This window comes from Falco punctatus, assembly GCF_963210335.1.
Source record: "Falco punctatus genome assembly, chromosome: Z".
Classification (NCBI taxonomy): Eukaryota; Metazoa; Chordata; class Aves; order Falconiformes; family Falconidae; genus Falco; species Falco punctatus.
Window position 1 is genome coordinate 48,069,897 of NC_137586.1, and position 25,961 is coordinate 48,095,857.

Consider the following 25,961-nt stretch of genomic DNA (forward strand, 5'->3'; position numbering starts at 1 on the left):
TCTCTAACCCCCTCTTTGGCCCCAGGTCCAAAGCAGGATTTTGGAGATAGATATCTTACAAAATCTCTTTTTTATTAGAGGATTAAGTTCTAAGACTGACATTTTGAATAACCCCATAAGATATATGATATTTTATAAATATACAAGCCATATATTAGCAAAAAGGACCTGTCATACAAAAAACACTCAAATTCCTTATGCCTTCATTTCTTTGTGTAAACAAGCTGCTAGGTGCTATTAGCAAAAGAACTTGAGAGTGCGTCCATTTCCAAGGTGTTAGGTAGTGGTTAACTCTGTATTGCAAATTGCATTTAAAACATGTTAAGACCACTCTGCCTCAGTCCTTCTGCTCCTGCAGAACCATGTGGAGTCACCAGCTTTTTGAAAACCCAGGGTACAGCTGTATGTGTACCTGTTTCTCTGACCATTTGGGTTCCCCATCCCCTGAGAAGCTCTCTGCATTCTCACAAAGGCAAGTGGAATGGGGCAGTTTAATTAATTACTCTCATTGAGGCTTTGCCTTACCATATATTAGTCAAATTAATCCAAACAGTAGCTAACATTTCCCCGGCTAACAGTACATTGAAAGACTTCAACGTTAAGCATGCAAAATCCTATTTATTCTAACCCATTTCTAAAATGCTAAAACCCCATGCCAAAATAGCAAATATGTATTATTTTCTGACAGTATCGGACACTGTAGCTGTCATTGCCCCACTTAGAGGTGTGCTGTATGAATTATAAGGATGTCTCCATCCACTTTTGGGAATCCTGCTTCCTGGTGAACTGGGCAGTAGTCAGCACCCCGTGTTTCCCAGAGCTTTGGCCCTAAAGTAGTGTGCACAAGGAAGCAGCGTTATCATTCACATCCCTTCCTGCACACAGATGTGTATCCAGATTTTGGTGCAGGTATGTGTGTTCTGCCATCCCCTAAGCACTACCCCACATCCAGAGTCCATGTAGCAGAAGGCAAGGGCAAACCACACTCGCCTTCCAAGCAAGAGAACACGTTAAGGAGGAGACTGAATACAGAATTCACTGTAGATAACACGTTACCTATCCACCTTCAAAAATCACAGGGGAAACATTCTTCCTTTTCAGTGTCTTCCACCCATTTTTCAGTGATGCTTGCTGACAGTGAATTTCTGCAAAGAATACAGACACAGTTGAAAGAAACACTACATCAACAGAGCTTCACTCATGCTGTTTAGCACGGGACTCAAACCCAGCTCTAATATCTGGGTTTCTGTCACCTCCCCTCCAAAAGCTTGGGATATTGGCATAAATGGATTTGTTTTTCATGATTAATAAAGTTCAGGTCTCAAATTCGGAGAGGATCCTCTTTCACAGTGTTCAGCCCAAGAGAGTTCACGGAGAGGACTGAGATCAGAGTTTGGATTTGGGTCCACTGCTGATACCAAGTATTTCAGTCCTCTGGTCTACTTGCTGTTAACAATGCAATTTAATGTTTTATTCAGCTCAAGGAAGCATAACTTTTTGAAGCTGCATGCAGTAAACTGGTTTCATTCAATTAAATGCCGATGAACATGCAGCCTTATAGTCCAGACAGCGCATGCAACGCTACTCTAATTCAGTACATAGCTAGAGTCATGCACACAACACAATAGTGAAGATTCATTACATCATAACAGATTTAACAAGAAACATACAAACATATTACATGAACTGCAAACACCGCACACGTTACAAAAGAATTTTACCTGATTTTTAATTTTTTTAATAAACAGCCTGAGGGCGCAAAGGGCCTGGCCACACAGGCTTAAGAGTAGTTCCTTTCTGTGACGGTGATGGTAGCTTTCGGGTGAGTTTAGGACCACTTGACATCTGCAGTTAGTAGTTTCGCCTGCTAGTCCTCCTGTTTCTCCACTATGTTGAAAACGAAATGCTTCTGTTCATCTTGCTGCCCAAGAAAGTCATCTCCTTCACATGTGTTACAAGAATTATCTCTGGATAATTCATGATGCAACATGTGGATTCAGCTGGCTTTCATTTATCATTATGCATAACTGCTGACCCTTGACTTGCACATCCATTTATTTGCTCAAGAAATCACATATTACATTAATTACAGAACAAATATAATACAACTGATTAATACTACTGTAGTTCTATTTCTCCTGTAGTGAAAGAATCTTGAGACTTCAACTGTGTAATGATGAAGGGGAAGACCTATTATAAATTGTACACAGCTGTTCATTTTTCCTCAAATCAGATCCAAAATCAGGACAACAATACCTCTTTCAGGCATCACCAAGGCTGCTAAGATCTGATGAACAGTATGGCAAGTGAAAGTGCTTGCTCACTGCTGCCACACGAAGATAAATGCATTGCTGTAAGTTTTAAAATTTTAATTTACAAAAAGTGAAAAAGCAAAATAAAAACATGTTATAGGCCAGGTACAACAGCATTTAACTGCACAGGCTGATTTTTCACATGAATGTGACAAGGAAGGAAAGACTGTTGACCAAACTGTTTACACTGGGGCTTCAATCCAGTTCCTGGACTTGAAGTCACAGTTCATTTCTGAGACTGGTCCATGCATACACACTGATACACACTGATGTATAAGCTTTCCTAATGTGTTACTTACAACAGCTGTGATTTTCAAAGCCATTCAGGATATCTGGACAACCTTTTCCCTTTAATTTGTTATTTAAAATGGGTGTGTAATTGACTAGATAACTGGAAATCTTAGCCCAATTTTTAAGTAATTTCTAAATGTTCACCCAGTAATTTAAGTGCTCTTTACAAGCACTAATTCATTTAATCACAGAGTTGTCTGTGACTGGGCCTAATGGTTTTTCCAAAATAATACCCAAAGCCTGCAGCAGGGCCAGAGACTACACACCTCAGCCTCTCATGACTAAGCCACAGGAGGTTTTTTTCTTCTAGGAATTTGTGCTGCTTATCTTACTTTCAGGTTTTGCTCCTCCTAGCTACCTGACAGATAAAGTGACATATGCAATAACCAGAAGACAGAAAAAAGGCAACTGTAGGATTCCTAATGTCTGCCGTCCTATGTTAGAGCTCTGCATAACTTGGAGAGTTATGGAGGAAAAGCAAGGGCAAGAAGAAAGCAGGCAGGGACAGGGATGTGGTGCACTGCTAGAAAGGGAGTAAGTGCTTTGTATGTGTCAAGCACCATGCATGCTTATTAAGAAGAGATGCATACAGACTTCCAAACTAAATAGGTAACTTGGCTTATCTTTTGTAACTGTTTTTTAATCATACTCAGTAAATAATGCATAGTACCAGAAGTCATATTGGCCCAAGACAGATCACTTTCTTCTATGACTAGTTTTGCAAGGTCTTAGAAAGACTTCTTAAGAGGGAACTGGTGTCTGTACAGTACTGTATCAGTATATCAGCCTTATTAATTCAGTACATATCTTGAGGCCTATGCTATGTTCAATGCACATGAGCAAGTTAATCAGCAAATGTGAATTTTAATAATTCCTTAATAATATTTTCTTAATATAGAATAGGCTTGTATGCCAAATGCTACATGACAAAGCGTGTGGGTACTTAAGACATTGCATGGGGATTTCTAGAGCCAGATGAATTAATGAAATGCAGATGAAGATGCTAGACAGATTCAAAAGTCACCTAAAACTCCTACTTTCAAAAGAGTTTTAGATCAGGAACTACCTGATCAGAACAACGAGTCTTCATTGTTTTATGATAAACAGAAAATTGCAAATCCAAAAATAACAAGAAAAACAGGAAGATATGGCTTCCTGCTTGGAAAAAATAACCTGTGCTCTAGATGTGGTCAGAGGAAGATAAGACAAGAAAATGCCCACCATGTAGTCCAATATGCTGTAACTTCAACAGAAGAAAATATAATTCCAAGTCCGTTTCACCATAAAAGCCAAGAATTATTTTTGTATTGAAAGAACTATAAGACAAAGACACTTCTTTTCTGCAGACCATATTGCTCTAGCTCAGCAAATCTGCTCAAGTATTAATGGTAGAGTTGTGCCTTTAAGCTAGATAATAAGAAAAGCACAACGCTATTCCAACTAAGAGATACAGTGAAGAAGACTGTTCAGAAAAATAAAGCCAAATTCAGTTCACCTTCAGGTACAGAATTCAAAAACAATAACTATCAGAACTGTTTCATAAGCCAAGGTCATTTTACTTCCAAGTGGTAAACAAATATGCCACCTGCACTGGAACTGAAAGTCTGCTTAGACATGAAACCATTATAAAAGGTCACTGCTGCCAATACCACAGAAATGTATATGATGATTTTAAAAAAGTACGGTAGTAAAATTATCAAATGTCCACACAGTCTACATTGCCTGAAAACCAGAATTCTGTGATTAACCTGTTCTTGTGCTTTTACACCCCTCATTAATGCAGTATGTTGACAAATTAATGATTAACATTTTGTGAAGACTTACGGGGTCCAATTCAAAGCTGCTGTATGCAAGTGTAACTCAGAGTCAATGCATATAGACTGCACGATCAGCATCCAAGCCTAAAAATAAGTAATTTTGCTCATTTAATAAAAGAAATAGTTAGCTGTCTATGGTATGAAAAATGGCTTATGATAGACTATGAGCAACTGTAAGATGCCTCAAAGGTGTGAAATTCAAGCACTGTATCCAGTCACACCACTTCATATGTGTTCCTTTGCAAAGGATTACTTCATTTTTTTAATGCCAGAATTTGAAAACATGGTTTCCAGTTGCTACAAGACATCAGTGCTACAGTCCTCTGAAATCAATGAGCTCAGCAAATGCCTGCAAAACACCAATTCCCGCAGTTCTCAGAAAATACTCTCCTAGAAAAAGAAATTATTCATATACAGTTCTTAAGACAGTGCTGTACTTTAAGTACCACTCTTACAAAAATATCATGACAGGTTTAAAATAATTGTAATAAGAACCTAATACAAGCTCATTGTTTCTTACATACAGTCTGGAAAAGACAACAGTCTTTCATTTGTCTCTGGTATCGTGGTGTTATATTTTTTTAAATACTTTGTACAACCAGTTTGTAATCTCACATCCTTGCATAAGAAATTACTATAAAAAACTATTAACATGCAGCTCAAAACCAGCTCTCTAGGCTAATTTTGACAAATACATTGTAGATGTTAAGTATATTCCAATTCTCACTGGCTTAAATGTCACAAAAGTTGTACCCTGATAAGTGCTTTATTTGGTATAAAAAAACCCAAAAAAACAAAAATTTTCTAAAGCAGTTCCTTGCACATAAAAAGACCATGAAGAAAGTATCTTTTAAGCCCTGTTGGAGCTACAGTAATACCAGGTGAGAGATTTACCTGTAAAAGCAAAACTAAAAAGTGGACTCACAGTATCCAAGTATTATTTACTACGTGTTTTGCCATCTTCCTGGCTTTCCCACTTTGGGGACACAGTTCAGCAGTTACTTTAAAAAACAGACTTGTACAATGTCTTACCTTGCAATCTGCGTTCTAGTATTGAAGTCAAGAGACCGCATTGAGCGTAAGACTTCTATACACCCCAAGTACTGTAAGGAAAAAGAAACAGTTGGAAAACATGTTATAATTATTTTTGAGTTCTGGGAGAAAATGCAGCTAATCATTAAAAGGCATTGTACAAATCTTATTTTTACTTTTGATTAATCCTTTGTGTCAGGTAGGTTTTTATGATTATGTACTTGTATGTCACAGATTTGTTCCATAAACATTTTATTTCATTTAAGTCTCAAGCCTGGTTCAATATATCTTTTTATATTTAACCTAATCACTGTAATATATGTAGTTCATAATGTGTTAATGTGTTTTTTAATTTTCCTCTGTCTTAATTGTTCCATTTTAGATACAAAGCCAGTCAAAGTAAAAACTAATGTTAATGAAAAAGGAATTGTGGTAAAGTGAATTCATCTAGCACTGGTTAGTAGGAAAATCTTCTTTAAGAGGGAGAGAACTAAGCCTCACTAAAAAAAAAAGGTAAATTATGGTAGGGAAAGCTGAAAAAGGCACTGGCAATCCAAAAAGGATTCCTTAATAACCAGCTCAGGGATCGCTGGGATCTAATATTTTCATTAAAAATGCTAGCATAAAGATATAGGAAAATGCTTACAAAATATACTAATAATCCATGAAGGGAAATGGCTTCAACAGGGTCATTCAAGAGAGGAATGACACAAAGGTTAGCTAATGTTAGGAAAAGACCAAAATTTTTGGCCCAGACTTCTGCCCTGCATCTCTATAAAAAAGAGGGAGTACCGTTTGGAAACATGTTAATATGTAACAGTATCTATCACAAGAGTGAGAAGAACTTAGGGGAATCTTCTAGACTTGCTTCCAAAAGTGGGCGTAATTTGCAGGTGCTAAAGTCTACATGCAGCTACAGCTCCTGTTAGGTATTTGGATAGTGGCTTTGTACAAAGCAACTCATGACTGGCAGTCCCATGGCAGTATCTTTGCATGTAGGTTAGGTATTCAGCCATACACCTGACTCTTGGAAGTCGGGGAAACAAGGATGAGTCTTTACATAATGAGCCTGATAATGTTATTCTAGTTTATATCAGTTTCGTATCAGTTTTTATACCTATTTGCAGCATAATGCAATCTATTTGGGTACGACACGGTGCAAAAAATCAAGTGAGGCCACCACTTTGTGTCTGTTTGGGAATTTTATTTATACTGAAAAAATGGTGTTTTAAATAAAGAATTACTACATCAGTAACTATACAATCTACAATTTCAGCAATGCTTCTTCTATAGAAACGTGTATGTCACAAATTGTTTACAAGCCAAGGGAGTATCTAATTTGTTTTCACATGTCCATTATTATGTAATTTATTGGTATCAAGTGTTATGAAGTCATTACCACACTGAATAAAATAGACTAGAATATCAAGTGACTCTTATTCATTTAATTGCTCAAAGTTGGATTATAATAGCCCACAGTTTCTGGGAAGGGTTGTTTCGAGATCCACTTCCTAGAATTTTTTAGAAATCTCCTGCAATCTTTTACATTTTCTGAAAAGCTTGTAAAATCCTCCTGTAAAATGTCTTGTTTATTGAGATCCTGGCACATGGAGCTTTCAAGCTAAGGGTCATACTCTCAAGCTGTTTATATTATCATCACTCCTCTGTAAGTGCAAAATTAGGTAAACATTGTATCTTATTACAAGAAGTTTCCTTTTTTTCCATATACTTCTGCCTGAGTACTTAAAGCATCCAGAACAACATTTTTATGCAGGAATTTAATCCATTAACTCTATTTTTAAGTATCTCAGAGGGTGATTAGATTTGCTTGGAATTAAGTTTGTTAAATATCAATTGAGATAATCAACTGAAGTCAGTTAACTCATGCCAATATAGAGCAATGCAATACACTTTCCTGTACTGTTCTTATGTAATTTTCTTTTAGATCTAGGATGCTTTTCCAGATAAATTTTCCCAGATATTTATTTCATATGAGATACATTTATAATTAAATATGTTGTAAACCGTGTAACTATTCAAAGGTATCCCTGTGACTTTTTTATACTGAAATACTTGTTTTTCATCATTTCATCAATGTGTTTATTTAGACTGATCAATACTAAAACACTCTTGGATTGCACTTGTTCCTTCACTTACCCAAATTTGCCACACGACTTTTAAAGTGAAGTAATTGTACAAGTTTGAGAACCAGGTCTAACATTTTAGAAGCAAACCCTGGAAGGTAGTTTGACAAGTACATGCAGGCGTGCAAATAAATACACAAACACATGTGCACACAAGTCACTGTTAAAATAAACACAAATAATTAGACAAATACCCATAAACATACTTAGAAGGCGTGCATTTAGACTCCTTTGAGTCATACTACCTGATCTGCACTAACAAAAGTAGAGACAAAACCAGACTGAAGGAAGGTCAGATGGAAAAAATACCCTGTACTTGTTTTATGTGTAGCACAAGAGACAGCTGAACACAACATAGTAAGGCTTGCAGTATTCCTGACTGATCAAGGCAAAGATGGCAACTGATTTTCTGGGATAGAAGATGTGAACACTTAATCACCACGGCATGTTTTCAAGTAACGAAATTACTATAAAAACTGACATTCAAAAGGTCCAAAGGCCAACTACAGGGACATATAACTCACCTACTGCTATGCTTCAATTATTCCCCAAGACCAACATTGCTCTCTAAAAATATCCATTTGAAGTACATCCTGACAAGGATCCACAGAAAGGAGACATACAACCAAGATAGCAAGTAAATAAATTATTCATTTATTTCAACAAATAAATATCCTGATTAAACAGAAATGGTATTTTTTGCTTTAGGCATTCCATAAAACATTTAAAATAAAGTTATAAAACAGTCTATTTCTAAAAAAGTTCCTTTCACCCAGCACTTAATGTACATTCTAACCAATCAGCTCCTGTATGCTGTGATATTTATGCTTGCATCCTCTAGTATCCTCCCTCTCATTGCCCATATACCGAAGTGCAGCCCACCTTGAAGTAGGAAGATCTGGGACTACCAGTTCCAAGTTCTCTCAGATAACGTTCTGCCTTCTGTCTACTTTCTGATATTTGAATGAGTTTCCAGCTTGTATACCTTCCTTGAATGGTACTACGCCCCGAGGAAGAAGTCTTTCATATGAATGAAAACCTTCCCATTCAGAGGTTTTAGTTTCATAACTAGTACTTTGCATGCTAAACAGCACCTTGCAGGAAGCTGATATAAATCTAAAAGCAGAGTGCCACATACTCCTGGGACCATACCTCTCTCATTTCATGAGGTTCCAACATCCTCATTAGTTACAGTTTTTTCAGGTAAATGTAAGCGAAGGCCATATATCCCAGGTTTCTGGTTTCTCCCATAGGTGAAGATTTTTTCCATATTCCCTGAAGTACCTCTGTCTTCTCTATGTCTCGGTCAGAAAATTCTTGTTTAACAACTAAAATCCTTTACTATACCCTGTGTAAGAAAGGGTATTGAGTTCCCACAACATCTGTCAGAAACAGACAATTCAACACACGAGTGCTGAGTGCATTCATGTGCTTAGAGTGAAAAGGCAAATGAGGGCAGTCACTGTCACTTTTGCTCCACAGACATGCACAACCCTGTTCAGCATTTTCTAACAAGCTCTTCAAAACACCACGTTACTTGAAGAAATACTCCATTGTTTGACTCAGAAGCTAGTAGTAACAACAGCAATAAATATTTTTATAAAAAAGTAGCAAGATGTAGCTCCATACAGAACTGCAAATGTCCAACCTAGGAGTGACAAATGCATGAATGCTTGAACACTTTAACACTTGAAATGGGTATGCATGTCTGATAGCAGACAAGTATCTGCCCTGAACATGGGTAGCATGAGGATCTGCCCATTACCTGCTCTCAAACAAAACAAGGACTCCTAATCTCTGAGTCTGAACTACTGGAGCATAATTAGCTCACGAAAACTGCATGAGTATTCTCAGTAAGTTTTTCTCAGACTGGTTTTAATCTGTGTAACAGATGACCATCATCAAATCTGACAACCGCAGATTGTGCTTGCAAAATGACAGCCTCGTGCTAGTTATGTAAGAGATAACATGGTTACATCAGCAAACAGACATGCACTTGTGTTGTTAGCCAAAAATTAGCCAGTGCTTTCAAATACTGATGTACCTAAACCTAAAATCTGCACTAACGTTGCATAGCTGCTGATAATACTGCAGGGGCTCAAAAATAGATTTGGATTCCAGGGGTTCTGGGTGGTGTATGTACAACTAATTTTTGAAAACAGAAATCTCTAAAACATATTACAAAATACCCTGTAATAAGATGGTCAATTAATTCACTGCAAGTTTCTCACCCACAGGCTTAGGCTGTGCTGTTACTTGGCAAGTGCAAAAGTGAGCATCTTTTTACTTGCCACATCTGTTCCTCATGTGTATCTACAGTCACATGCCTAAACTGTCATGATCCCTTTTGGTTTTTTGCGGGGGAGGTGTGAGGGGTGTGTGTGTGTACCTGTTTGGTTGGTTGGTTTTGTGGGGATTTTTTGTTTTGCATTTTATTCTTGCTAGCCAAAGAGCTAGTCCAGAACTAAAGCATGCCATGAAAGTAAATGAGTAGTTAATATGAACTAGTGCTACTTAATTCCAGTAGAGGACTCCCTTATTTAAAAATAAGAGCTTTTATTTCTGATTCAGATTGTATTGCTTCTATTGCTACATGCATCTATTTATGCATCAAGATGACAATTCTTTCTAATTTCAGATATCATTAAAAGCCAAAGAGGCTTATGAAATGAGCACTGAGAATTCCATGATGTTACACAATACTTACAACTTACTTTCAAGTTTGCCATCTACCCTAAATCATATTAAGATTCAAGCCCAGATACACCCTAACAAGCAGAGCATAATACGAAAATAGTAACAGCCCAGGACTTGATTTCAAGATAGTAAGTTTGCCCACATATAATTGTAGAGCCAGTCAAGATTTTTAACATCCTTATCGGTCCATGAAAATGAGAAGAAAAAAAACCACAAAAGAAACCCAAGTCATAGCCAGAGACTGCAGGATTAATAATGGCAAGTATCTTACATAATGCGTTTTTCTCTTAAGCAAATTAATATGAAACAGTAAACCTGAATCCTTTTGCTATCGTATTAGATGATTTTCCCAGCTTAACTGAATTTAGAATACCCACTCTTTAAACAACTGAAGTGAATAAAATCCCAAAAGAACAAGGAACTGCAATCAGGTGTTCCCTTTAATAAAGTAAGTAAAAGAAAAATAATAATAAGTGCCACAATATTTCCTTATTTTTTTAAATTGTGCATTAAATGAATATTTATTACCATGAATACCTTACTAATTTGACTGAGACATGCACCACAAACTACCTAACTCTGCTAATCAGCAGGTAAAGATCACAAAAAGAGAAAAGACAGCTTATCATAACATACATTTGCTTCTTCATAAGGAGATCATAGCATAGTCATATGTATTTGACTAAACCACATAGAATCCTGCAGCAGTAATTTTATTAATTTTGTGAAGACAGTGGAACCTTACAAGCATTACAAATTCATGAAAACACTAAACTTCTATGTTGAGAGAAAAAGTGAGAAAAATACGTTTTTCTGAAATACTTCAGGCACATCTGGCAATACAAAATCCTTGCCAATACATAAAATAGCCCTCTGATTGGTGGCTGCTGGGTGTTTCATAGTATCCACCTGCTAACAGAGGCAGTAATAAGTCATTGACAAAAACCTGTCTGAATAAATACAGTAACAATATAGTCCTTGCTATTTTTAAGATAAACTGGGTACAGGGTTATACCTAGAATTTGAAATACATAATTATCCTTTCAGCTACCCATACCAAAATGCCTTACTCTATGGTAAAGCACTTCCATGGAAGGCTGTATTGGCATGTGGCAGCAGGACCTTTCCTTCCACATCTTCAGGAGGAAAGGTAACTGCTTGGGATTTTTGCCGTCAGATCTTCTACACTTACTCAGTCAGTCTACACAAGGAGGACATAAAGCTTCCACACCGGTTTTGCAGCCTTTGAATTCGACATTGTGTGCAGAGCCCTGTACCAGGCTAGCTCATCAGATCTGTGTGGGAGGTAGAGAAGGTCTGGAGGTATGGCTCTGCATCCAGATTCTCATCCAGTTGTGAGAATCCCCTTTTTCATCGCGTTACCTCCAGCCCGGGTTCTCCACCCAGCGTGCAAGAGCCAGAGCAGAGCAATTTTTTTGTTGCGTGTCTGCCCAGAGATGGGTGCTGGGTGGTAAATGCACAAAGCTAGCACACCTCTTAACACATGGTAAAACATTTTATTCACTTTGAACATTTGTAAACAATTATGTTTAGTCATACTTAATTCTCACTGGTTCTTAAGGGCCTCATCTTCACCAAGTTCTGTGGAGAGGGGGCTTTCTCAGTAGCAGGCTTTCTTTGCTAGAAGGTGGATCTTCTAGTATGCTAATTAGGACAGTTCACATCTAGTGCCAGAAATTTTGGTCTCATTAACCATTTGGTTCTCCTTGAGCTTTTCTTGTTATTTATTAGCTTGACGTATTTATGGTGTCTATTCATTCTCCCAAGGCCATGTTTTGTTAACTGTTTGTAAGGATTAACTAACATCCTTTGTTTTTCAAATTCTTTCTTGTTACTTTTCCCCCCCCTCATTTTATTTTTAAAGTAAATAATTCCTTTATCAATCTGAAACAGTGTCTTCTCATCCTGACCATAAGAAATGGCCTAGACATAGAAAACTGACATTCCTGAGCTCTTCTTCACCTAGATTTTCCCATTAGCAAGGCAAAATGAAAAGGAAAGAAGGAAAGGAAATAAGGATAGCATCTTAAATAACAGTAGGGATGCACTGTATGTTACTAACAAACCCAGCAAGCTTCTTCAGGGGCTATCCTCTTAAGCAGTTACAATCACTTGCTAATAATGCTTAGTTTTTAACAACAGCTAATACTGACCAGTATTTACATCACTAACATAAGTTTGTGCAAAATTTTGTTTCCAACAGTAATGACACAAAATATGATGTTCTTATACAGCAGGTTGAAAAGCATAAATCCGCTCACCAGTTAACAGAAAGACTTTAAAACCTTTTCAAAACAGCTAAATGGTTCAGTTAATTGGGCTAAATACGGAGACAGCCTATGTTTTGAACTCACATTGAATAAAAAGATTGCTTTAGAAGGAGGGATACTCTGAAGACATCTCTGCACAGCAAGACTGAAGCTGTTGTGCATATACTATCAGTACAGCTGATGAAGTAGGATATGAGCTGATGTCATTAGCAGTTATGAGGCCTGAAGACTGTGGGAAGCTCCTAAGGCTGAATTTACACTTGAAATCTTTTAAATAAAGAGGTACTGCATTCATACTGAAAATGAGTATATATAAAGGGACTTCAAACATACGATGCTAGTCATTACATCACCTAATGATGTGGCTCAGCTACCTGACTGAGACATAGATCCCGGTGGGAGCTTGGTAAATCTTTCTGGACTCAACGGTCAGCTAGCCCAGTGGAGCACAACTAGTAGAACAAAAGGTACCAATATAGGGAGATAATTCTTTGTATTACCAAAAAGTCAGCGTTTTCTGAAGACCTGCACTTTAATGTGCAATAAAGCTTTTTCTTTTGTGTTTATATTTTGGTTTTTTGCTAACCTTAACAGCTGCCCAATGCTAAGAATGCCAAACCTCAGGCAAACCTTTTCCTGGTAGGTGGAGAACAGCTGTACATTGTCATGCTATCACCACAGCAAAAATCCCACCCAAACTCCAGCACCACAGAAGTCTGCAGGACACGCTTTCACTGCAGGTGTTGCTGATAACACAAAGCACTCATCTGGCATAAGAGGCAGCCTTTGGCAAATACTGGCTACCATTGATAGCAGCATGGTGGGAAGGCCTTGCATGCACACAACCCTTCAGATTTATGTCAGTTTACTTAGATATTTTAAGCAGAAGGATGGAATGGAAGATTAGTTCTGTGACATTTCTAAAGTAGGGTGAGTTACAATATTAGAAAAAGCTGTGGGCAGAAGCAAGACTGGATATTCAGAGAGAAATAAATTTGTATGAGCAGTAGTCACAGAGCTTTAAGTCAGCTGCTAGAGATTTCAGCTTCTCTGGTAGTTTGGGATATAAATATTTGCCTTTAAATGTTCTGCTTAGCTAAAAAGAAACACTATATTGAGATCCTGCATAACATGAGTGTTATTCTCCCAGCCATGCCATAGTCTCCTGCCCTTCTTTCCCCTTGGGGCCAGACACATCTTCAGGACTACTGAAGATGCAGATCCCCAAGGGTGACCTGATGACTGTGCTCTACCAGCTTAAGCTGAGGGACCCACTCTCTACTGCCTTCCCATGCTTCCCCAGTATCTGCACAACACCACACCGGCTCAGGGTAGCAGCAATCCTGCATAAAAAACACACTGGCAGCCTTGTTCTGAATGAGGAAAAGACCTATATTTAGACATTGTCTGAATCTAACACCAAAAATCTATCATAAACATATGCTGCCATGAAAAACAGAAAGGCACTCTTCTGTGCTTTCATACTTTTGCAGTTGGTAATTTTTATACCAGTAAGTAATCATGTATAGAGCTTTACAGTGAATCAATATTTCCCCTAAAGGGTTTTTTCTCATTAAGGAATGCATGTTCTAATCCAGACAGAAAATGCTAAGTAATGATTGATTGAATGGAAATGGAACGGAAAATCTAAAAACAAGTCTTCTTCAGGGTTCAACTACAAATAAGCCTTGACCCTCCAGCTGTAAATTTATCATCACAAATTGCTCCATAAGACAAGTAAACCAACAAAGTTTCTGAACTAGTACAAATGATGATGGATATGATGTCAATTGCATTTGTCTTGGAAATAGGTGGTTTGCTTCTTCAAAAATGAGTGAGAGGAGAACAGAGTTCTCCCAGGAACTCCTCCAACTTTGGCCAGCATCTAGCTCTTTCCCATTTCTTCTGGGCTTCTGAAGTATAAAAATATTTCAGATATCCCTACACATGTGGACTTCAACAATTCTTAACTGGTGAATGTTAGCCTACTCTTTCAACAAGCTGCCTTATCCTATTTGAACACAAGGGTCAGGTGTGCATAACTAATAATAAAGGAGGCAAACTCATGTGATTTCTGCATGAGATCAGTACCTCCCAGAAAGTACTTCTGTGATTTATACACTTTCATTTGTTAATTAACACATTATTTTTAATATTATTCAAGGCTATTTTGGCAACTTATAATGTTTACTGTGTATTGCTTCTCTATTTTATTCTTTGAACTGAATGCTCGGATTTTCAATAACAGGAATGGTGCTAAAACTATGCTATTAAACTGTTTTGGTAAAAGAGGTAACCTTCATAAGCTCTTGATTTAATTATCATAGTAGAGTTATAAAACATTTTCATAAGAGACTGCAGGGAAATAAGACTTTCTTTGTATACCTATGCCTTGATATATTTTGATTCACTGCACCAAACAGAAAGAGTGTTTGTTTAGCATCCAGAGTACAAAATAATAAAAAGAAAGGTCACGTTTTAAAATTTTCACTGCATGACTGTGAGTCACTGCATATTTGCTAGACATCTAACTTTAATCATGTAAATCCTTTTCCAGTAAATTTGCTGAAGATTTTCATATGTAAAGTCATAAGTAAAGCAAGACTGACTTCCAGAGGGATGCTGGAATCAACTATAAAACAAAGTGCCCATCATTGACTAATTAATACTGAAAGGCTGTGAAACTTTTTCATCTAAATAAATTCATCCTAAGTCTAACCCACTGCTAGCAGAAAAAACAGCTTCTAAACAAAGGAAGGCAACTATATTGTTCTATTTCACATGCCTTTGTTGCACTGAGTTGCTTAAACGATAAAAAAGAATCAGTCTGCCTTAACATGACAAAAAAAAATAATTATATGCACCTACTTTTATTTTCTCTGTATTCTGTAAATGCATGTATTTTTTAATTATACACAGATCTTGAAACCCTATATATTGACTTCAAGTATGCACAAATGTACAGTGTTGCTGTTATTAAAAATGCTTATCAAGAGTCCTTAAGTCTAAAAATTGCTAATTTTTTATTATTTCTGAAATGCAATATATAAATGTTTATAAAAATATTAGTTTTGGCAGGTACCTGTATATATCTTTTAATAAACTGACAAATATGAATATATACAAAAAGAGATCAGGATTTTTCAACACTCAGGAAAAGCTAGGAATAGGTTATTCCTTTTTCTCCCACGGAGATCACAAAACCTGTAAAGACCTTCTTCAGCAGCTAGGGATTCCTATAAACAAAGATACCTTGGAGAAGATGAACACCTGTTGAATGCCTCCAAATCTAATTAACAATGAGGCACAGAGAAAGCGCAGCATTTGCAAAAGAGAACATACTCGTGCGCCACCAATATTAGGACAGAAGGTAGAACAATACTAAACAATACCTTCCATGTCTGTTAACACATTTCTGAAGTATGATGAAGATTTTACACAACTAAATATTATCACTTGCTGGGGAAAGGAGATATCTGAAGAAAAGCTGTGCAACAATGTGCAATATTTTCACTGTATTTCAGATTATAGTTTCCTTTTGTTGTTAGAATGTATTTTCACTTGACTTTAGTATAATACACTGTATTTTTTATTCTTTTCCTGTATAAGAGTTGCAGACAGGAGTAGCTGTATAAATCTCCACACAACATGAGAATATGGGGCATCTTACCAGCAGGAAAACAAAAAGTCTATCCCATAAACCTCTGCAAGAAAAGAAGAAACCATTCTATTTGGGACACATCTACAATTCTCACTACATATTAATAGCAGTTTTACATTTGTCCTCTGTGAAAGCATTCTGGCAGCATCTCACAGTCAAATCATACAGTAACGATTCAGAACACCTTAGGAAAAAAAAAAAAAAAAAAAGGAAAAGGATTCAGCTAGAGGAAGAATATATTTTATCTTACCTTGAAAAGCAATTACTTAAGTCAACTCTAAAGTCTTATTCTTGCTAGTAAGGGGATAGATACCACCGAGAAGAAAATTTTGCTTCTGACAATTTTCTAATCTCCATCTCAAATGGGATTGAAAACAACACATCTCCAAAGAAAATAGCTTTTCCTTATTTCTTACTCATATGTGAATGAATAAGATTGCCAACATCACACTCAAAAATATTCATGCAGTACAGATGCCAAATGGACTCGACTTCAGTAAGATGCCACAAAAATCCCATATCAGTAATTTTACAAGTACAGTATTTCTTACGTTCTTATTTTACAGATGTGTGTTTTTGCACACAGAAACTCAGAAATGCTAGATCAAAAGTGCACACACTGGACAATGATTTATTCTATTATTCTAAATGTAATCACATTCTGCATTATGCCTCAATTTTCTGTATGTGCCAAAAGTTTTCTTTAACAAGGGCTACATTTTGAAAAAAACTTAGATCTATACTTTTCAGGTTTAATTTTGAAAATATATAACACTAGGTGAATGCAGTTATTGCAGTGTAATATTAATCAGCTTAAACCACTTAGAGTATGCACTGCAGTACCACAGATTGTTTCATTTCCACAGTGGCATACTGTAATTCAGTGAACATTTTCCAGACTGTTTTTCTTGCTACCTTGAATATACACTAAGATATATTTCCCTTTAAAGCACCATGCAGATTAGTTCAAGCAGCTTATGTTCTACATCAGAATTCCTTTAACATAAACATGCAAAATCTTATGCAGCCAAAATATTATGCTTCAATAGTTGAAAATCATAATTAAACATTTGAAACCATAATATGGACACTGTAAATATATCTATTTATTAAAGAATTTCTACTACTTCTGCCATTAACTAGAACTGCTTGATGAGGAGTATTATTAAAGCAAGACTCAGAAGATGGAAGACCTGACCGGTCCATTTCTACTATGCTCAACACAAACCTATGCTAAGTATCTGAAATGCTACAGGACTATGATTTTAAAATTGTACGTGTGGAAGTATGATTTAGAAAGGACCCTGCCACTGTTAAAACTGAAAATCTAAAACATACAAGGAAGAGGGAGTCATGAACACTACACATGCATCTGGTCTTCATCACAAGAGTCTGGCAATTAAATCACATTTTTTTCCTGAATCTTTATCAATCCTTAACTTTCTTATGCTTTATCTATAGTTACTGGTGTTCACAGTAAGAGTGCCCATAAGGTGACCTCCAATGTGCAGAACAGAGCAATAAGGTGAGGGACATCCCAGGCTGGATTTAAATGATGAAAAAACCTCTAGAAGGACTTCTTGCAGCATAAAGTGCACAAAGAACCCCAGCAGAGCAGCTCCTGGGGGACTGGGGGCACCATCAGGCCCTAATGGCCCCAACCAGCCATGCCTGGGACCCCTCCTGCCACCCCTACCCAAAAGCTGCAAGGTCAGTGTCAGCGTGGGATGGGACCTACAGTTCCTAGCTTGTGCCCTCCTGCCGAGAAGCCCTGCTCTTTGAGCTCCTTGGCAGACATTAATATTTCCCAAGATAGGTTTTATATAATGTTTCTGTTAGCGCTCTCACCTCATTTCATGACTATAAAATTATTTAGAAAAGTTTCAACATGACACAAAGATACACCTTCAACAATCAGCATTTTACGTTTCCTCTTCCAGAATGGGCCTGCTTGATGTGCAGGCTGCAACTATTCATGTAGCTATTGCTGTAACAAATAAATGGATGCATAACAGTCTCAAATCCAGGGGTCATCTACACTACATAATTAACTATTTTAAGTAGTCTCAATCTTGTTTCAACTTGAAAAGTCTACTGCACCTAACTCTGCAGGCTGTGCATCAATTCTACTTCTTCAGGTGCCTCTCACATAACTTACTACTCTTTCTGCCTATCACTGAGCAACCCAAATAGCAACTCGCAACAGTAATCTACAAATACTTCCATAAATACTGCTCACTTCAAGCTCACAACATATACCAGACTAAATCTCTAACATGAACAAAACCTATTCTGTATCTCACTGTATCCAGGGTATTCTTCACAATTCAGATCCTGCAAAACATCCATACATCATACAAACTTTGAGCTTATAAACAATTTATTGTTTTTACAAAACATTTTTAGGTATGGATTTTATAGGTAATCTTTCTTTTGTGAGTCCCCAGTGGCACACACTGTGTGCTGAGTGACCTTCTTTGGCAACTGGTATAAAGTGCATCACAGAAGACCATGATTCAAAGGTAGCATCTGCTGATCTGGGCAAAAGCTGTCTTTCTGTCCCTTCAAAATTCCTACTCTAATTTCTGTCATGAATGTGCTCAGTTTGCAAACTGAAAATATACTTTCTGACCTGCCTATGCTGCCTACCCAGCTAGAGACCTTTTAAAGCAGCAGACCTTCACTCAGCAGCTTTACAGAGCAGTTGGGTCTGGTGGAAGAGCACTGCACTTCAGTGTTGTTTAACTATCACCTCTGTCAATAATTTCCTGGACACCCTCAAGAAAATTACTTAAATCCTCTACATCTTCATTTCCTCTTCAGTAAAATCAGAGGATTGATACTTCTCATTAAACAGTACTTTGTATCAGAGCTTGTAAACAAACATCACTTTGTAGTGTATGAGTATCTAGTAACAACAAACAGTCCCACAGGAGCTAGGTATTATTAATATTATTACTATTATTAATCCTACAGTAGACTTCATTGCCTTCTTAATGCTGCTGAAGTGCACTAAGAGAAACAGGTTCAATGCATCTGCCAGTGCAGCTTGATTTCATACCAGGCCCATGTAAAGCTCATTAACTCTGAAGGTTTTTGTCATGCCTGAGTGTTGTTGAGGGTAACAGTCATCCAGGAACAGGACCATACTAGGGACTGCCTTCACAGTTTCTGTCTCTGACCCAAGAAAAGGCTTTTGGTAGATTGAAAACACTTGGCTGATATGTTTTTACAGTTTATTATGGTGCTTGCAGTGCAGATTCACACTTGTTTACTTCCTTTCAGAAGACTCCGCACAGTTTATCCATCTAACCTTTTCTCTTCATTCCTGCTCAGACTTTTGGAAAAAAAAAAAAAACCACACATAAAAATGAATGACACTGTAGCATCTGCACTCAACATGTGGCGACAAAAGATGGCCCCTACATTTGGTGGCAAAAGCAGTGTTTCTTAAACATTCTAATTCCTTGGGAAGTTACGGGTACTCTTAAAATGTCCTGTGGTTAACTAAAGTAGCTTGTCTATAAGAAAAGAGGGCAATTCTGTTTCTGATAACTACTTCATCAGAGGCACGCAGTGTCAAACGTCAGTCAGGGTGCTATTGTCCAGAGACATGCACCCCCTTGTACGATTGTTATGCTATTAAGAGCCAAAAATGTGAATTAAGGCATGTTAGTACAACATGTCCAGATGGAAATGGTGTTGAGCAAGTTAAGACAGTATCTTCAGATAAAATATCCTTCTTTCAGTCTTGTCCTTATTATTTAAGGTATTCTTCAATTCCTGTCTTTAATTTCAAGATTTGTTCTGAGATAACAAGAAAGACAAAAATCCCTGTATCAGCAGATATAACGTGATGGTGCTGCGGAAATAAGGCCTAGACAGCTTCTTCTGATCACCTCGTATTATTTTCTTTGCATCTCCCTACACCCTATTTATTTTCACCTTTCATCTTTTTGCTTGCCATTCCTGCCTGATTTCAAAGGGCTTTTTTTAGTCTTTAAACTTCTAGCTGTGACTTGGATTGTCCGAGTCCGCCTTCTGAGACTGAAATCTCTCCTGGCCCCATGAAAGCTTATTTGAAAAATCTAGGGAAATATTTATCACTTACTAAGCAAACACTCCAGATTACCCATATTGAATTGCACCCAATCCCACTCTAAAATAAGTGATGACTGGAAATGTGGTGGCACCAAGCCCCATCATTATTCCCATCACAACTCAGAAGGACAGGTCTCAGACCTGCCTGGAGCAGCCAAAGGTAGAGCTGCAGCACATTTCATCATAAATATATAGAATCAAATGAAATATGAATATCGCATGACTTCGTAGAACTGTAGAGTCCCTTCTTCCTCTGTGACTATGGAATTTGTTTCATTGCTTAGGGGACTAAATCACCCTGAGGGAGTGTGAGTAGCTGGGAAGGCTGGCTGTCTCTGGTACTATCGCAGGGCAGATCTGCATTTTATTCCCATTGCAAGCAACAAGAAATTTAATGTTGATACGTTGTGCACTTCAACTTTCTTCTACAAAATGAAGCCAGGCTGCAGCACAAGTATAGCTAGTGTGTTAGTGGAGGCAAGGTTCCTCAATGGGTTGCATGGTTAGTGGACAAAGGAGTGTCCCATCACTGGGACAAAAAAGTGCCTTACCCAGCAGCAAAGGCAGACATGAGTTTTCCCTGAGGAACTCAGTACCTCCATGTTTTCTTTATGTTTGTAGCAGCAGATATTTACATTGGGCACACAGCATTCTTACTGTGACCATTATTTGAAGACAAGAAACCAACAATCCCATTTCCAAGAAAAAACAGAGAAGGAATTCTGGCTGAATGCAGCTTTACCTCCTAAACCAACCAGTTAAACTTATCTGTGGATTTTAAACCTTAAAAATTTAAATATCTAGTAGGACGGTATAATTTTTGCTTTAAACAAATACAGTTCTGACTTCAACTAGTCAAAATAACATTACCAGTGCCCAAACTGTGTCACTCATGAAATAACCCTAGTTGTGGAATGATGCCAAAGCTTCCAAGGCATTCTGCAAACACTACAAATGTACTGCAGAGCAGACATTCATGTTGAGAGTTGAATCCTTCAGCACCAAAATCATTATGTGCTTTGCTTTATATTAAAGGTGTGCAAATGTACAGTAATAGTAGTTGATTCATAAAATTGGACTAATATTATAATTAAAGACTCTACTGTATGATTTCTGCTCATAGGATCTGATTTAATTTCTGTGAGAAATGCTCTTTTTGTATCAGTGGGCTGTAGAACGGACCCACAGCGTTTCAGATTCATGGAGTTCAAAACAGATTTTCAACAGTTCAACAGGCATCAACATAATCCTTTCATAGCTCAAATAACAGTGGAAGAAAATACGAAGGATACTAACTGATTGCAAAGGAATATGGCATACTAGGAGGGATTAATTGCTAAAACCAATGCTGTCTTTGTCACTTACTTCTTTCTCCCCTAACCTGCATGCATGCAGCGTTAAAATCCAGGGTGCTAAGCCAGTTTTGTAAGTCTTTTCGCTCTGGCTAACCCTGGGTACCTGGGTTAAGGACAGCAGACTGAACTAAAGGGTTAGTATTCAGACCTATTATCACCATACGGCTGCAACACAGAACCCACTCCTTAAAGATGTAAACCTCATTACAACCAGGATGCTCTGGGACTGTGTTCCTTATTATTAGAATCACATGCATGAAATCATACTGAGTATGTTTTTACTCAGGCCATGTCAAACTATCAGTGAATAACCATTAACACTACTGCAACTTAACTGATAGAAGCAGAATTTTAAATCTGATTTTAAAAAAACCACCAAACAAAAAAACCTTGCACAAATTTTTCTGTAACCAAGGAAGATAAATTTGACATCATCCAAAAAGAGAAACTAAAAAGCCATGCTGTAACATTAATATTACATTAATTTTTTTCAAAAAAAAAAAAGGTAGATTATAAATTTTAATTTATGTCTACTTAAAGGGGTAAGAAGGAAGCAATAAACCCTCTTCCTCTTTTCTTACTGGATACACTGGATACCTTTCATACAGGTAGGCAAAGAGTACCACCAGAAACCCCAAAGCATTGGTATTTTGCTCCTACTTTAAACAAGCAGCAAATCAATTCCAGTTAGAACAGAAAGAAAAAAATAGAAACATTCCTCCAAAGAGCCCTGAAGTCTTCTAGGGGAAGCGTATGTTGTATCTTCTACTATGTGAGCTGTGATTAAGGCTGTGCTTCACTCTCTGGGTTAGTCACTAAAGAGAAAAGTAATTTTGTAAATTCTATGTCTGCTTGCAGAGATCTGCTAATATCACAGCTGCCCTGCATATATGCTGAAAGGAATACTATAGTACAGAATAAAAGCATGCAATAAGAGCATGCAACACAGCAATCCAGTTCTTCCTTAAGCACATACTTAACTTCCAGCATATAGGAGTAGCCTCGGCTATTTCGACTAGAATGTTCCCGTAAACAGTGTCATGCAGAAATGTTTGCCTAGCTGAAGCCTTTACTTGGTAATGTGCTTGAACAGCTTCACAAAAGATGTTTATTTTCCTCATCAGATATAAATTGTTGCTATCCCCTCCCAAGACATTAAAGTGTTAAAATGTTAAAGAAATAATTGTAGTTATGATTAAACTCTTTAGGTACTTTGCTGTAACATTAAAAATATGCTTTTCACTGAAATATTACTCGCCCTGCTTCTTTTAGATGAAATTCTTTCCCCTTCCTTTCTTTCAGATACTATCTTTATAACTGTTTTTTAACAGATACAAAGACAGCTCATCAACACTTGTTACAAAGCCCTGCATGAGTTACCTAAAGACAGACATGCATTTGCCTCTTGACTGTTGATTGTGCTCTTAATTAAATGTAACAAAACCCAAAACATCTATGGCATTACCTAATTAACTCATCAGTAGACATTTATCATTGGAAAGAAGCAGATTTCATTAAACCACTTAACTGCTGTTACGTTACACATTTTACACTTCTTTATTATAGGTATTTGTTTTTCTGACAAAATGAACATTTATAATCAGTCCATATAGTCATCAGTCCCACTCTGGGGAAAAACACTGAGCTCTTCAATGACTTTCATCACAGCAAACTCTTTCATTTTTTTTCATTAATCCATAATTTGTTAAACTGTTCGCATTAGTGTTAAGTAAAATAACAGTTACCTCACCACTTTGTGTCCCCTAATATGACTACAGTAATTGTCTTACTTGTTACAAAAATACGGGTTTGTTTTTGTGAAAATTTTCCCATTAAAATAATGTATAAAAACACAATATGAAATCCACAGGGAGAAAAAAAATACAGAACGTGGCAGTACTTTTATGGCTGAAAACAATTCCATTGCAGCAGACCATGAAGATGAGAACACAGTTCCTATTTACCATAGTCCTACACCCATTTGTAAGCATTAGAATTAACTGCCCATGTAAAAAATGGGTAATATGTGAAAATGTGGGGACAGCAATAAAGTAGCAGATTTGTCATACATTGCACATACGAACTTTGTGTCTCTTACTTCAGAATATTGCAATGTGAATTATCAAACTGCTCAGTAGTTACAATTTACCCTATCCCATAGATAATTTTCATGTTTTAGATGTGTATTAATGAGAAAATAGTAACCCAGTGCACATCTACACACAAAATGATAAAAGATTTGCTGGTTAACAACAAATTAATTTTTGTCTCATTTAACTAATGGCATATGGAATTTTCTGCAAGGCATATGGTACTAATTAAACATGGTACGAGTCCCCCAGATAGTCCATATAGCCATGAGGTATCCAAGGAATGTTTCCCTTCAGTGTACATTATCTGTGTATTGATTTGATGGTCTGAACGCATAAAAGCCCTGGGAACCAACAATGTTTAATGATGTGGGAACTGCACTTCTATTCTTATCTATGTGAATGCTGCAGTTGCTGAGGAAAATTCTGAGACACTTAATGAACAGACAAATTATGAACTAACCAGGACCACTTTATTTTCATTCATTCATTAACCACTGATTTTTATATTTATTTTTAATCTTTGTTTTTACATTTAGTGCCATGTTCTGTGACTCCACATGACAGAGAGCGTGAAGGTAAAGGTATAACACTATTTTTCTAATACAAGCAATAATCTAGATTCCATACATTTTAATGACATTAACAAACACCTAAAATACAAGTTGTTTGCTGCTTACGATTTATTTTGAAAATTCTAATAAACAATGTGTATACATATACTTTCATGTATTTGACACCAGCTGCACTGATTACAATACTTGTTCTACTATCTGTGTTAGATATGGGTTAATTATTAACTTTAACTCTAAGTCCACTTGTATATAATTTTAATTCTCTTTTCAATTCAAGGATATCAGCTTCCTCTGGCATACAGAAGGTCAACCACTGAAAAAATTAAGAAAATGAATACAGTGTTTGTTCTGCTTCATAATGATAGCTTCAGGTAAAACAAACAGCAGCAGTGAATTCTCACAGTCATTATCTGCCTACTTGCAGCATCATATGCAAACTAAAAAATAAAATATTTGAGTTCCCTGAGCTAATGGGGAAATGGTAAATGACCTTCATTAACCAGAATATTTCTGTGCAGAAGAACAACAGGGTCTCAGCACCACTATACATAGCATCAGTGGGGGTTTTTTTATTGAGACACTTCTCAAACAGTAACAGATCAGCAGTTTATGTTCTGAAAGGTAGCACTGACTTTTTTTGTAGTTCCAGTAAATTTCAGATTAGTAAAAAAAGTACAATTTCAATAGTGCTCTGAATTAGCCAACTTACTCAGTCTACCATCACTTGCAAAATGTACCATCACCACTACAAGAAAGAAATGAAAACTGCTTCCTAGTGCTCCAGCTGTTAAATATGCACTGTCCTTTTGATGAGACTTGAAAAAAACTAGCAAGAGTTAAGGAACAAGGCTGTCACTCAGTTTTAAAACATCCTGATATAAAGTCATACTGCGACTTTTATACCCAAAATAAATCAAGATTAAAAATAGACTTGTAATCTTATTAATAGTCTCCTACAAAACAGTTTAACACTTAAGGTACAAAAATCACTCAGCAAATAAAACACTGTGATTGAAGAACAAATTCTGGACAATAATGTTATTTTTACATTTTCTGCACACTGTGCTGGAAGGTGTAACCAGAACCTTACCCAACTACAAAAACACTGCACATACTCTTCTCTCAAAGGCTCTAATTTAACAGATTATTTCAAAATACTTTCAAAGCATATGGAAATATTACCCTGTAAACTTAGGATATTCTTCTCTTGACATGCTCTATCAATGAACTGAAAAGAGCAATAACATTTGAGGTGGCTGAATTCTCGTTATGTAAAACAAGCTGCATTTTCCTGTTCTACCCACAACAGTATTTCTATTTGTGGAACACAGTAAGAATTGCGCTCTGTGCCTTACTGCTTTAAGATTTCAAATACAATTTTGCTTTAAAAACACACATGTCCTTAGAGGTATTTTCAAACTGAAATATCATGCAAGATTAACAGTTCTTCACATATCAAGGAGACTTTCTTTCCTCTTATGTATTGCACCAGACATACTGAAACCTATCCAAGATATATACAGTATGCCAGATTACAATGAAAACCTAAATTCAGCTAAACCCAGCTTTTATCTTAGGAACAGTATTTTTACACA

General features: G+C 36.8%; 1 protein-coding gene across 5 annotated transcripts in view; it reads right to left on the minus strand.

Annotated features, from left to right (window-relative positions):
- SHC3 (SHC adaptor protein 3) overlaps positions 1 to 25,961 on the minus strand; it is a 112,185-nt gene that overhangs the window by 40,601 nt on the left and 45,623 nt on the right. For all 5 annotated transcript variants that reach the window (XM_080373039.1, XM_080373038.1, XM_080373036.1 and 2 more), the window contains one exon: positions 5,453 to 5,523. In XM_080373039.1, coding sequence (XP_080229165.1) covers positions 5,453 to 5,523 — 71 coding nt within the window. The remainder of the gene's footprint in view (positions 1 to 5,452; positions 5,524 to 25,961) is intronic.